A 13,687-nucleotide genomic window follows, 5' to 3' on the forward strand; every position below is an offset into this window, starting at 1 on the left:
CTTACATGGGACAGGCTTCATATTGTTTAGATACGACCCTCCGGTGGCCCTTACTACGGTCTCAGGCCACGGCCATATCCACACAATAGCCATTGTTATTACAATTGAGTTATTATTCACAATATAATTATTCAGGACCTTTCATCTCCCTCCGGCTTCACCGGAGATCGTAATTACACTTTACTATTATCTAAGCCTTAGCCTTTAGCTGCGGCTTGTGTTTTATAAATTTCACAATTGAATTATTCAGGACATCTCATAGCCCTCCGGCTTCACCGGAGGTCGCCCATACACTTCACACTTATATTTGCCTTGCCTTTAGCTAAGGCTTGTGTTTTATATTTATTTTAAGGGCCTGTCACTGCTTCCCCGACCCTCGGAGGTCGGCAGATTGCTTTAAGTTATTCATCCTTCTGTCATTAACAGACATTAGGTAAATTACAATTATACAAACAATTGAATATTAAAGTGCCAACAATGGTATGGGGCTGTATCATCTTAAAAAGTGATATTCAGATATTAGTTAAATGCAATATTGGAGCTTAGGGAATTCAGTGAGAGCCGGAGCTCTATAATAATAGGGTTTTTTAACCCCTTATCAGAGTTTCAAGGAACACCAGACTCATGTCTCCTTTCTTTTACAGAAGGTCTGTTGTACTGCCGAAGGATGCCCTGCCTCGTTCAACGACCCCGTTGGGCATGACCTCTGTCGGTCCCATGCGCACTGCTCCATCCCCTTTATCCGGGAACCGGGACAGGCCCAATATATGGTCTGGTTCCTGGATTTGCGCTCGCTCTGTTACGACCTGTCGTCAATTCTACTGAACGATGATGTAAGTGGGTTTTCCTTTAGTTCCTTATTTCTCGTTGGCAGACACTAATTTAGCCATTAATATGATATACACAGCATATTTTGGAGAGCAAACCCCCTCCTGCATCACTAATCACTGCAAATCTTTCAGGCCGATGATGTCTCTCTTCGATCAGCAAGGGCTACTCTTCGTCCTTGGGTGTCGGCCTTCGGCAGGAATGCCCCGTCTGGCGCACCCTATCTCCTCGATGGAGACATGGCCTCCCGTCTCTTCCCAGGCTCGACTACTGCTGCAGTCTCCCCTGAAGTTGCTGCCCCCTTAATTGAAGAAGTCAGGGCCACCATTTCCGCGGAGGACGAACCCCTCGTACCGCTGGACGTGGCAGATCTGGATATAGACGTAGAACCCAGGGACGAGCAGGTAAGTGGTGCCGAGTTGGTGGAAACCCTTTTCTCTCCTACTCCCTCTTCTACCTCTTCCTTTCTAGGTTTTGATAACTCTAGGCTTCTCCTCGGGATCCCTCTGCCTCCGTACGACCCAAGGTGAAGCCACTTCGAACTTATAAGACTTCAGCTTTGCCAGTATCAACGTCACCGGTCCCCGGACCCTCGACAGCTCCTGATATTCATATTGCTCCTCGTAAAACCACGACTCCTAAGAAGTCTAAGTCTACCAAATCCAAGACAAAACCAACGGGTGGCTTTCAGGTACCCTGGGGCGATCTCTTCCCCGTCGAACTGGTCAGAGATTTGGTCAGAGAACAACTTCAACATCAGTCTGGGGCGATGACAGAGATTAAGGATATGATGGCTACTCTGATCCGCGCCGGAACTCAGCTTCCTCCCCCTTCCGCCCCAGACGCATCGAAGCTACCGCGCTTCGATAAAAACAATCCTTGGCGGTTTGCCTTGCATGCCCCATTCTTAGATGGTTCCCTAACTCTGGAGGGCATAGGCACCCGCCCTCTAGAGGGCCTAGAATTCCCGTTCAATGGCTTCGTACGCTTAAAGGAACATGCATTGGCCCGTATGGACAAGGTACCGAAGGAAACGGTGATATTTCCAAAAGAGCAGGCCCAGGCTATCTGGGCCAGAACACTATCAGAGTGGGGGTGTATTAACTCCAAGCTCACCCCACACAAAGGTGCCTACACTATTTTTACGACAGCGGCCTCCATCTCTTTTCCGCTCATAGACAAAGTCACAGAGCTGACTATACAGGCCATCAAGGAAGGCTCCTCCATGCCGGCTCTCAAAGAGACGGACCCCACCTCTTTGCTTATTCCGGGTACCTCTGCAACCTGGGATGACGCGGCGTCTACCTTCACAGTGGGGAAGCTAGACCCGGACTGTGCCTCTACTCTATTCTCTGAGAAGCTTCCCAGATTAATAGAGAGTCTTCTCAAAACTGAGTTCGAGACCCGTACTAGACTAGCTAGGTCCCTCCAATCCATCACCTCCATGGAGTCCCTAGCATCGCTTTACCCAGAGGAAACGCTGTTCAGAGTCGCCACAAAGAACCAGCTACTGTCCTACCAAATAGACCTCCATGACTTCTGGTCGGCTCGAGTTAGTTGCAGGAAGTTCGTTCTGTCTGAGGCCTCCATCAGACATGAACCGAACAGGCTGATAGCGTCCTCCTGCTGGGGTAAGACCCTCTTCCCTCAGACCGAAGTTGATAAGGTTCTTCAGGACGCGGCGAGGGCAAACCAAAATTTGCAGGTAAGGTGGGTTCTCTCAGCCAAAAGGAGGTTCGAACCCCAGAAACAGACGTTCTTCAAGAAGAAGCAGAGGTTTAGTCCCTACAAGACGGTCCGGGGTAACTCGTCCCCACAGTCTTCCGTTGCCTCGACTTCTCAACAACCGGCTCCCCCTCAGCAGGTAGTCTACCTCACTGCTCCCCCTGATACACAGCCCAACCCCTCTTGGATGTCCTCTCCTGCATACAACCCTGCCTACGAATCCTCCGGTTCCTTTCGTGGATACCAGAGAGGAAGTTTCAGAGGTAGAGGACAGTTCCGCCAACGCGGCGGACCTAGAGCAAGGGGTGCCCGTGGAGGGAGGGGACCTAGGTTCACTCCCTCCCAATGATGTGATGCCGGTAGGAGGGAGACTTTATCACTTCCGAGACCATTGGACCTTCAGTCCATGGGCTCACAGCATAATATCCAGGGGCTTGGGTTGGAAATGGTCACAGGGATCCCCTCCTCCACCAGTGACCTTCTTCCAGAGACCCACTCCCATCCTGGAAGAGTACACCGCAGAGTTACTCAAGAAGAAAGCAATCAAACGGGTTCGATCCCTGAAATTCCAAGGCCGCCTGTTTACAGTCCCGAAGAAAGACTCGTCGGCGTTGAGGGTAGTTCTGGACTTGTCGAAGCTCAACTCTTACATCCTTTGCGACAAGTTCCGTATGCTGACTATCTCTCAGGTACGGACCTTACTTCCCCGTGGGGCCATCACCACCTCTATCGATCTTACCGACGCCTATTATCATGTCCCAGTAGCTCGAAACTTCTCTCCTTACCTAGGCTTCCGTCTCGGCAAGAAAGCCTTTGCATTCAAAGTCATGCCCTTCGGTCTCAGCATTGCCCCCAGGATATTCACGAAACTGGGGGAGACGGTGCTCGAACAACTCAGAAACCAAGGGATACAGATCATCGCCTATCTGGACGATTGGCTCATTTGGGCCCAGTCAAACCAGGAATGCAACAGAGCTACGTCGAAGGTACTCCACTTTTTCGCCAAACTGGGCTTCCAAGTCAATCTCCGAAAGTCTCGCCTACAACCATCAAGCCACTTCGAATGGTTAGGCATCCGTTGGGACCTTTCAAAGCACAGACTCTCCCTTCCTCCCAAGAAGGTAAGGGAGATAGCTTCCAAGGTCAGGAACTTTCTCAAACACAGACAGGTGTCCAGAAGAGCTTTAGAACGAATCCTCGGCCTTCTCCAATTTGCCTCACTGACCGATCTCCTATTAAAAGCCAAACTCAAAGACATCAATCGAGTTTGGAGAAAGAGAGCGACAATACCTTTAAGAGACAAGACCTCGAAGATCCCCTCTGTCTTAAAAATGAGACTACAACCATGGTCCGAACGGAGGAACCTCTCCAAATCGGTTCCTCTACAGTTCCCCTCGCCACAAGTGACAATTCATACCGACGCGTCTCTGAGTGGATAGGGGGGTTACTCCCAACACCAGATGTTTCAGGGCTCTTGGTCACCCGCCATGAAGCAGTTCCATATCAATGTTCTCGAAGCCATGGCGGTGTTCTTGACCCTGAAGAGAATCTTTCCTCCGAGGTCGACCCACATCAGAGTAGTCTCAGACAGCACGGCCGTAGTCCACTGCCTCAACAGAGGGGGATCCAAATCACCCAACCTGAATCAGATCCTGGTCACTATCTTCGCCTTGGCAGCCGACAAAGACTGGTTCCTGTCAGCAACTCACCTAGCAGGAGTCCAGAATGTGATAGCAGACTCATTATCCAGGACGAGCCCACTGGAATCGGAATGGTCCCTGGACATGCACTCATTCCGGTGGATACTCAGGCTGGTTCCAGGTCTCCAGGTAGATCTATTCGCGACCCAACTCAATCACAAACTCCCATGTTATGTGACCCCGAACCTGGACCCTCAGGCTTATGCCATGGACGCATTAACCCTGGATTGGAACCATTGGCAGAAGATCTACTTATTCCCTCCAGTGAATCTTCTACTGAAAGTCTTACACAAACTCCGCTCCTTCAACGGGGCAGTGGCTTTAGTGGCACCTCACTGGCCAAAGAGCAGTTGGTTTCCTCTCCTCCTCGAGTTGAAACTCCGTCCCTTCCGGATCCCATACCCCAAACTGACCCAAGTGGTCCAAACTCGGACTGTGTCAGATTCCTCAAGGATAGCCAAAACCCTAACTTTGTGGATTTCATGAAGTTTGCGGCTCGTAAGGATGCAAACATCGACCCAGATAATGTCCTCTTTATAGAATCAGACAAAAGGGACTCTACGATAAGCCAATATGATTCGGCAGTTAAGAAACTAGCAGATTTTTTAAAGAATTCAGACCATTCGGTTATGACTCCTAATTTAGCCATCTCCTTCTTTAGGTCCATATTTGACAAAGGCCTAGCAGCTAGCACTATAACCACCATTAAGTCAGCTCTGAGGAAAGTCTTCCTGATTGGGTTTAACATTAACCTAGCGGAGTCTTATTTCTCGTCTATTCCAAAAGCATGTGCTAGACTTCGACCTTCGGTTCGTCCACAAAAGGTCTCTTGGTCTCTAAATGATGTCCTCAGACTTGCATCAGACACGGACAACGAATCCTGCTCCTATATCACTCTTCTTAGGAAGACTTTATTTCTAACAGCTTTGGCCTCGGGTTCTAGAATCTCAGAACTAGCACCTCTCTCACGAAACTCAGAAAACATAGATTTCCTCCCTTCAGGTGAAGTACTTCTTTCTCCAGACAGGGCGTTCCTAGCTAAAAACGAAGACCCCCAAAATAGGTGGTCCCCTTGGAAGATTATTCCTCTTCTCCAAGATACTTCTCTATGTCCAGTCACTACTCTCAGGGCCTTTTCAGCCAGGACTGCTACCCGATCGTCTGGCCCCTTGTTTATCAGAGAACAAGGAGGCACCATTTCCATACGTGGTATTAGGCAACAGATCTTATACTTCATTAAACAAGCCAATCCGGGATCATTTCCCCATGCTCATGATATCCGGTCAGTAGCTACCTCCATCAATTATTTCCAAAATATGGACTTTGATGACCTTAAAAAGTACACGGGTTGGAAATCTCCTATGGTCTTCAAACGCCACTATCTAAAGAACTTACAGGCCCTTAAATACCCAACGGTTGCAGCTGGGAGCCGTATCTCTCCCCAGTGATCTCTTGTTCTTCCTTTCATCCATCTCTTTTCTTCTCCCTCCTACCCGCCACTCGCACCACGACGCCGCTTCCTTGGTGGTTCGTTAGCCCTAAGTTTATTACATATTAGGTTAATATGATTGTAACTATTATTGTGTTTACCGTAATTTTAGTGTTGGGGTATTCTTAGCCATGTCAGTTTTGTTGCATGTTTACTCTGATACTTGGAGGCTTCCCTGTTATCATGTTTGTTTAGCCTTACTCTCACTATGCCCTGTGGCTAGTTTATGATTTATGCTTACTTACCTGAATTATATATGGTTTTCTTTACATGGTGTTTTTACTCTCCCCTCATTAAATTAGTAGTTATTGTTGGGCTTGGAAGGCATTCTCTGGTACATTTTCACCGGCCGCCACAGGTCGACCCAGAAAAGGGATTTTGACGAAGGAAAAATCTATTTCTGGGGAGAGACCTGTGGCGCCCGGTGAAACCCTTCCCTTTTATTTTACACGATCCCACCCTTTCCTTTCCAAGCCATCATGTCCAATACAGAAGGATGTTGTTCAGATGGCGCTCGCGTCGGGGCGTGGCTCTGGTAGGTTGGCTAGGGCCTTTGTATCGGCCCATCCCTTTGACAAAGGAATTAACTAAATGGAAGACAACCTGTGAATAGTGGATTTCACGCGCCTTTGCTTTATACACGACACCCACAAGGTGCTCGCGCGAGGGTTGTAACCTCTGCATTCCATGCTTTTATCTTTCTCTGGTATAATTGGAAGATTTTATCAGAAAAGTGTATTAGAAGGACCCCTTTTCACCGGGCGCCACAGGTCTCTCCCCAGAAATAGATTTTTCCTTCGTCAAAATCCCTTTTATTAGAGTATTTCCTTATCTTTGTTATTTTCAATGGGATTTGTGTTTGTATTTCTGAATGTATGTAAGATGAGGACCTTTTGTATATTCAAACATGCGGCCTTCTAATGCTGTACATCTTTATAACTAGTAAAAACTATGAAGGTAGCTAGGGAATTACATATACAGTGATTTACAAAGATAAATATTCTACTCACTTGGTATAAGAGCTTTCAGATGTTCATAATCTCCTGGTATAAGGTTCGGTCGACACTGCTCAAGCTTGACCATCTCTCGCAATTCTTTTATGGTCAAAGCAACATGTTCTGGACCCCGACGACCGACTAATACTACACGTTTTACACGGCTTTTACTTAGACTGTCTAACACACTTTCAGGTATATCCGTTTTCTGAAAATGGGTGTATAAAACTAAACTTGAAATTAAGTATAACAGAAGTTAATTGCTTCATCTCAATCCCACTAAACTTATACAGTAAAGTATATGACTTCTGTATATTGTATTTCAGTCCTACATATGGTCAAATAAAAAGAAAAAGGTATAGTCACACTAAACATGTACATACCCTAAGGACCCTTCACCACCCTTGGTAAAGCCAATCTGTACCTATTTGCACTTATAAAAAGCTTCCATTGATATGTCAAAACCAAGAACTTCTTTGTCTACTTGAGGAATATCAAGAAATGAAAAATTATTCACAGTCTCTTTCCTTTCATTAACCACAAAAACATTTATGCTCTGCTTGGTAAAGTTGAGTCGATCATCAATGGTAAAAGCTGGGAAGGTAGAAGCAAGAGAATAGGTTCAGGTGTTGATCATCATTACATCCCTCTTCAATGCTTGAAGGGAAGTAATATGTCATCAGACATTATGAAAGATTCACTAGTGTATCATAGATCACTTTGAGTTTTTTGCAGAACTTAGAAAGGAGAAATCATTCTGATGGTGTTAAGTAATTCTTTCAACAGAGCTTCATTCGTGAATTTTTCTTTTCTGGTACACACTGGTGTCAGCAATGCTGCATATGCTTACTGACTTTATAACTCTGGTTCCTGAGATTGTTAACTGTTGTCAAGTGGTATGAAGAAGAGAAGCCCCCTTTCATCCTAAATGTCTCCCAGGAACAGGAGACATTTCACTACTATTCAAGCTGCCAATCTACTGATGTGAAAGGATTACAGGGAAAAGAGCAGGCCTGATCATGGACTGGGATTTATATGCCCCTTTTTCAACCATCTTGTATCTGTCGTTGTTCCTGTTGTCACTACTTTTTTCTTTCTTTCACCAACAACTGACACAGTGGCTAAAAACCAGTTGTGATTATGTGAGAATGGGGTTGAAGATGAACTTGGTAAAGACCTTAAACCTGGTCTTAAGATTTTGTCTTAATTTGTTTTAATGAAATAACAAAAGGAGGGAAGAAACAGCGGCAGCCTTCAAACTGACATGCATTGGCGTAGAGCAGTCGCACACCAAATATCCTTGTACACTTAAAACCTTTCTCTTATTCTTGTGTATCAAATTTATTTGAAAAATTTCCTCAAATTAACACTAATATAGTGTTCTATTTTTCTGCTTTTTTTATTCCATTTGTTCTTATAACTCTACCTCACCATTTTTTTCTTGCTTCTTTATATGTTACATTGGCTTTATCTTTAATTTGTTGCCATGCATACTTCATTACACTGAATTAGTGAAATAAAAGGTGTTTAAATTTTGTGAAAAATGTTATTTTCATTAGTAAAATAAATTTTTGAATATACTTACCCGATAATCATGTAGCTGTCAACTCCGTTGCCCGACAGAATTCTACGGACGGGATACGCCAGCGATCGCTATACAAGAGGGGGGTGTACTCACCAGCGCCATCTGTGGTCAGGTACTCCAGTACTTCTTGACAACACCACCTCAATTTTTTCCTCGGTCCACTGGTTCTCTATGGGGAGGAAGGGTGGGTCAATTAAATCATGATTATCGGGTAAGTATATTCAAAAATTTATTTTACTAATGAAAATAACATTTTTCAATATTAATCTTACCCGATAATCATGTAGCTGATTCACACCCAGGGGGGTGGGTGAAAACCAGTGTACATGTTAATCAAGAAGCTAAGTATCCCGTATTTCATATTATCAGTTATTCAAAATAACAATGAAATTATAAGTACCTGGTAAGGAAGTCGACTTGAACCATTACTCTGCCTTTAATAAGTTCGTCTTCCTTACTGAGCGCAGCGTTCCTCTTAGGAGGCTGAACAACTCTAAGGTGCTGAAGTATAAAGGGCTGCAACCCATACTAAAGGACCTCTACACAACCTCTAACCTAGGTGCTTCTCAAGAAAGAATTGACCACCCGCCAAATCAACTAGGATGCGGAAGGCTTCTTAGCCTACCGTAACAACCCAAAAACAACAATAAAAGCATTCAAGAGAAAGGTTAAAAAAGGTTATGGGATTAAGGGAATGTAGTGGCTGAGCCCTCACCTACTACTGCACTCGCTGCTACGAATGGTCCCAGGGTGTAGCAGTTCTCGTAAAGAGACTGGACATCTTTGAGATAGAATGATGCAAACACTGACTTGCTCCTCCAATAGGTTGCATCCATAATACTCTGCAGAGAACGGTTCTGTTTGAAGGCCATCGAAGTAGCCACAGCTCTCACTTCGTGTGTCCTTACCTTCAGCAAAGCAAGGTCTTCATCCTTCATGTGAGAATGAGCTTCTCTAATCAGAAGCCTTATGTAATACGAAACTGCGTTCTTGGACATAGGCATCGAAGGTTTCTTAATGGCACACCATAAGGCCTCTGATTGTCCTCGTATAGGTTTTGACCTTTTAAGATAGTACTTTAGAGCTCTGACAGGGCAAAGAACTCTCTCTAGCTCGTTACCCACCATGTTGGAAAGGCTAGGAATTTCGAACGACCTAGGCCAAGGACGTGAAGGAAGTTCATTTTTTGCCAAAAACCCGAGCTGTAAGGAACATGTAGCTGTTTCGGATGTGAATCCTATGTTCCTGCTGAAGGCGTGAACCTCACTAACTCTTTTGGCTGTTGCAAGGCAGACGAGGAAAAGAGTTTTGAGAGTAAGGTCTTTGAAAGAGGCTGACTGGAGAGGTTCAAATCTAGGAGACATAAGGAACCTTAAGACTACGTCTAGATTCCAGCCTGGAGTGGACAAGCGACGTTCTTTAGAGGTCTCGAAAGACTTAAGGATGTCCTGTAGATCTTTGTTGGAGGAAAGATCCAAGCCTCTGTGGCGGAAAACTGTTGCCAACATACTTCTGTACCCTTTTATCGTAGGAGCCGAAAGAGATCTAACATTCCTAAGATGCAACAGGAAGTCAGCAACTTGGGTTACAGAGGTACTGGTAGAGGAAACTGCATTGGCTCTGCACCAGCTTCGGAAGACTTCCCACTTGGATTGATAGACTCTGCGAGTGGGTATCCTCCTTGCTCTGGCAATCGCTCTGGCTGCCTCCTTCGAAAAGCCTCAAGCTCTAGAGAGTCTTTCGATAGTCTGAAGGCAGTCAGACGAAGAGCGTGGAGGCTTGGGTGTACCTTCTTTACGTGAGGTTGACGTAGAAGGTCCACTCTTAGAGGGAGAGTCCTGGGAACGTCGACCAGCCATTGCAGTACCTCTGTGAACCATTCTCTTGCAGGCCAAAGGGGAGCAACCAACGTCAGCCGTGTCCCTTCGTGAGAGACGAACTTCTGAATAACTCTGTTGATGATCTTGAACGGCGGGAATGCATATAGATCGAGGTGGGACCAATCCAGCAGAAAAGCATCCACGTGAACTGCTGCCGGGTCTGGGATTGGGGAACAGTACAATGGGAGCCTCTTGGTCATCGAGGTAGCGAACAGATCTATCGTTGGCTGACCCCACAAGGCCCAAAGCCTGTTGCACACGTTCTTGTGAAGGGTCCATTCTGTGGGGATGACTTGACCCTTCCTGCTGAGGCGATCTGCCGAGACATTCATATTGCCTTGAATGAATCTCGTTACCAGCGTGAGGTTTCGACTTCTTGACCAAATGAGGAGGTCCCTTGCTATCTCGTACAGCTTCCTCGAATGAGTCCCTCCCTGCTTGAAGATGTACGCCAAGGCTGTGGTGTTGTCGGAGTTCACCTCCACCACCTTGCTTAGCAGGAGGGACTTGAAGTTCATTAAGGCCAGATGTACTGCCAACAACTCCTTGCAATTGATGTGAAGCGTTTCCTGTTCCTTGTTCCATGTTCCCGAGCATTCCTGTCCGTCCAAGGTCGCGCCCCAGCCCGAGTCTGATGCGTCCGAATAGAGATGAAGATTGGGGGTCTGAACAGCTAACGAGAGACCCTCCTTGAGAAGGATGTTGCTCTTCCACCACATGAGAGTGGTCTTCATCTCTTTGGTAACAGGAATAGAGACCGCTTCGAGCGTCATATTCTTGTCCCAGTGAGCTGCTAGATGGTATTGAAGGGGGCGGAGGTGGAGTCTCCCTAACTCGGTGAACAGGGCTAACGATGACAGGGTCCCTGTTAGACTCATCCACTGTCTCACCGAGCATCTGTTCCTCTTCAGCATGCTCAGGATGCACTCTAGGGCTTGGTTGATTTTTGGGGCCGACGGAAAAGCCCGAAAAGCTTGACTCCGAATCTCCATTCCCAGGTAAACGATGGTTTGGGAAGGAATAAGCTGGGACTTCTCTAAGTTGACCAAAAGACCCAGTTCCTTGGTCAAGTCCAAAGTCCATCTGAGACTCTCCAGACAGCGACGACTTGTGGGGGCTCTTAAAAGCCAGTCGTCTAAATAAAGGGAGGCTCTGATGTCCGCCAAGTGGAGGAATTTGGCAATATTCCTCATCAGTCGCGTAAACACCATAGGTGCCGTGCTTAGGCCAAAACACAGGGCTTGGAATTGGTACACAACCTTTCCAAAAACGAATCTCAGAAAAGGTTGGGAGTCTGGATGAATGGGGACGTGAAAGTAGGCGTCTTTCAGATCCAACGAGACCATCCAGTCCTCCTGCCTGACCGCTGCTAGGACCGACTTCGTCGTCTCCATAGTGAACGTCTGCTTGGTGACATAAGCATTGAGCGCACTGACGTCCAGCACCGGTCTCCAACCTCCTGTCTTCTTGGCCACCAGGAAGAGACGGTTGTAAAAGCCCGGGGATTGATGATCCCGGACTATCACCACTGCCTCCTTCTGTAACAGGAGCGACACCTCTTGATGTAACGCTAGCCTCTTGTCCTTTTCCTTGTAGTTGGGAGAGAGGTTGATGGGAGAAGTGGTCAGAGGGGGATTGCGGCAGAATGGGATCCTGTAACCCTCCCTTAGCCACTTGACAGACTGGGCGTCTGCACCTCTTCTTTCCCAAGCTTGCCAGAAGGTCTTGAGTCTGGCTCCTACGGCTGTCTGGAGAGGAGGAGAGTCAATGTTTGCTTTTCGAAGACTTGGTACCTTTCTTGGACCTGCCCCTGTGACCGTCTGGGCGGGTACTTCCTCGGCTGGGGGCTCTGCCACGAAAGGGCGGAATAAATCTGGTAGCAGGAGTATCAGCCACTGGGGTGCGGTAAGTTCTTGGTACTGAAGGTGCAACCTTAGCCTTCCGTGCTGAAGAGGCCACGAGGTCATGCGTATCCTTCTGTATAAGAGCCGCAGACATTTCCTTGATAAGATCCTCAGGAAACAGGAACTTAGAAAGAGGAGCAAAAAGTAACTGTGACCTTTGGCAAGAGGTGATACCAGTGGAAAGGAAGGAGCAAAGTTGTTCCCTTTTCTTGAGGACTCCCGATACAAACATAGAGGCAAGTTCGCCGGAACCATCGCGAATTGCTTTGTCCATACAGGACATGATCAGCATGGCCGAGTCTTTGTCAGAAGGGGCAGTCTTCTTGCTCAAGGCCCCCAGGCACCAGTCGAGGAAATTAAAAATTTCAAAGGCGCGAAAGACTCCCTTTAAGAAGTGGTCCAGGTCAGAAAAGGTCCAGCAGACCTTAGAGCGTCTCATAGCCGACCTTCGTGGAGAGTCAACCAAACTTGAGAAGTCAGCCTGGGCAGAGGCAGGGACCCCCAAGCCTGGTTCCTCTCCCGTGGCATACCAGACGCCCGCCTTAGAAGCCAGCTTAGGAGGCGGAAACATAAAAGACGTCTTTCCCAGTTGCTGCTTGGACTGCAACCAATCCCCTAACATTCTCAAAGCTCTCTTTGATGATCTAGCGAAGACAAGCTTAGTGTAGGCAGACTTAACAGGTTGCATGCCTAGAGAGAACTCGGATGGAGGAGAACGAGGGGTAGCAGAAACAAAGTGTTCAGGGTATAACTCTCTGAAAAGAGTAAGGACCTTGCGAAAGTCAATGGAGGGTGGCAATGACTTGGGTTCCTCCACATCAGATGAAGGATCATCCAGGTGAGCCGCTTCATCCTCAGAAACCTCATCACCTGAGTGTTGAGAAGCGAGAGGTAACGATAAAGCAGTATGCTGAATGGCTGAATCCTGAAGAACGGGTGCATGCGCACTAGCGGATTCATCCTCAAGACTCTGCTGAAGAGGATGAGGGCTGGTAATGACAAAGTCCTGAGGCTGGGATGAAGGAGGTTCTGCGGGGGTCTGAGGAGCAAGCGTGGTGAGAGGCGAATGCTGTAAAGCATGAGGCTCATGCTGCATAGTCTGCGGTTCAGGTTGAATAGGAAGCGGCTCAAGCTGAGAAGAATGTGGTTGCTGCATGCGTTGAGGTGGCTGTCTCATAGCATGAGGTTCCTGCCTCAAGAGTTGCGCTTGCCTTAAGGGTTGAGGTGGCTGCGCAGAGAGAGGCTCTTGTCTCACGAGTTGAGGTTCTAGCCTCAAGAGTTGAGGTGCTTGCCTCGAGAGTTGAGGTTCTCGCCTCGAGGAAAGTGGAGGTGGCTGCCGCAAGAGTTGAGGTTGCTGCCTCAAGGATGGTGGAGGTTGTCGCACCGCAAGAGGTTGCTGCCTCGAGGATGGTTGCAACGCATGAGGCTCCTGCCTCAAGGGTAGAGGAGGTTGCTGCAAAGCATAAGGCTCCTGCCCCAAGTGTTGAGGAGGTTGCCGCGTGGCAAGAAGCTCCTGCCTCAAGGAAAGTGGAGGTTGCTGCACAGCGCTGGTATCTGGCAACTCCCAATGCGGCAGCTCAC

At 47.3% G+C, this 13,687-nt stretch overlaps 1 protein-coding gene across 1 annotated transcript in view; it reads right to left on the bottom strand.

Annotated features, from left to right (window-relative positions):
- Positions 1 to 13,687, bottom strand: part of dare (NADPH:adrenodoxin oxidoreductase, mitochondrial) — an 85,002-nt gene that overhangs the window by 20,530 nt on the left and 50,785 nt on the right. The window contains exon 5 of the mRNA XM_068375666.1: positions 6,753 to 6,945. Coding sequence (XP_068231767.1) covers positions 6,753 to 6,945 — 193 coding nt within the window. The remainder of the gene's footprint in view (positions 1 to 6,752; positions 6,946 to 13,687) is intronic.

The sequence above is a fragment of the Palaemon carinicauda genome, chromosome 6 (assembly GCF_036898095.1).
Source record: "Palaemon carinicauda isolate YSFRI2023 chromosome 6, ASM3689809v2, whole genome shotgun sequence".
Taxonomy (NCBI): domain Eukaryota; kingdom Metazoa; phylum Arthropoda; class Malacostraca; order Decapoda; family Palaemonidae; genus Palaemon; species Palaemon carinicauda.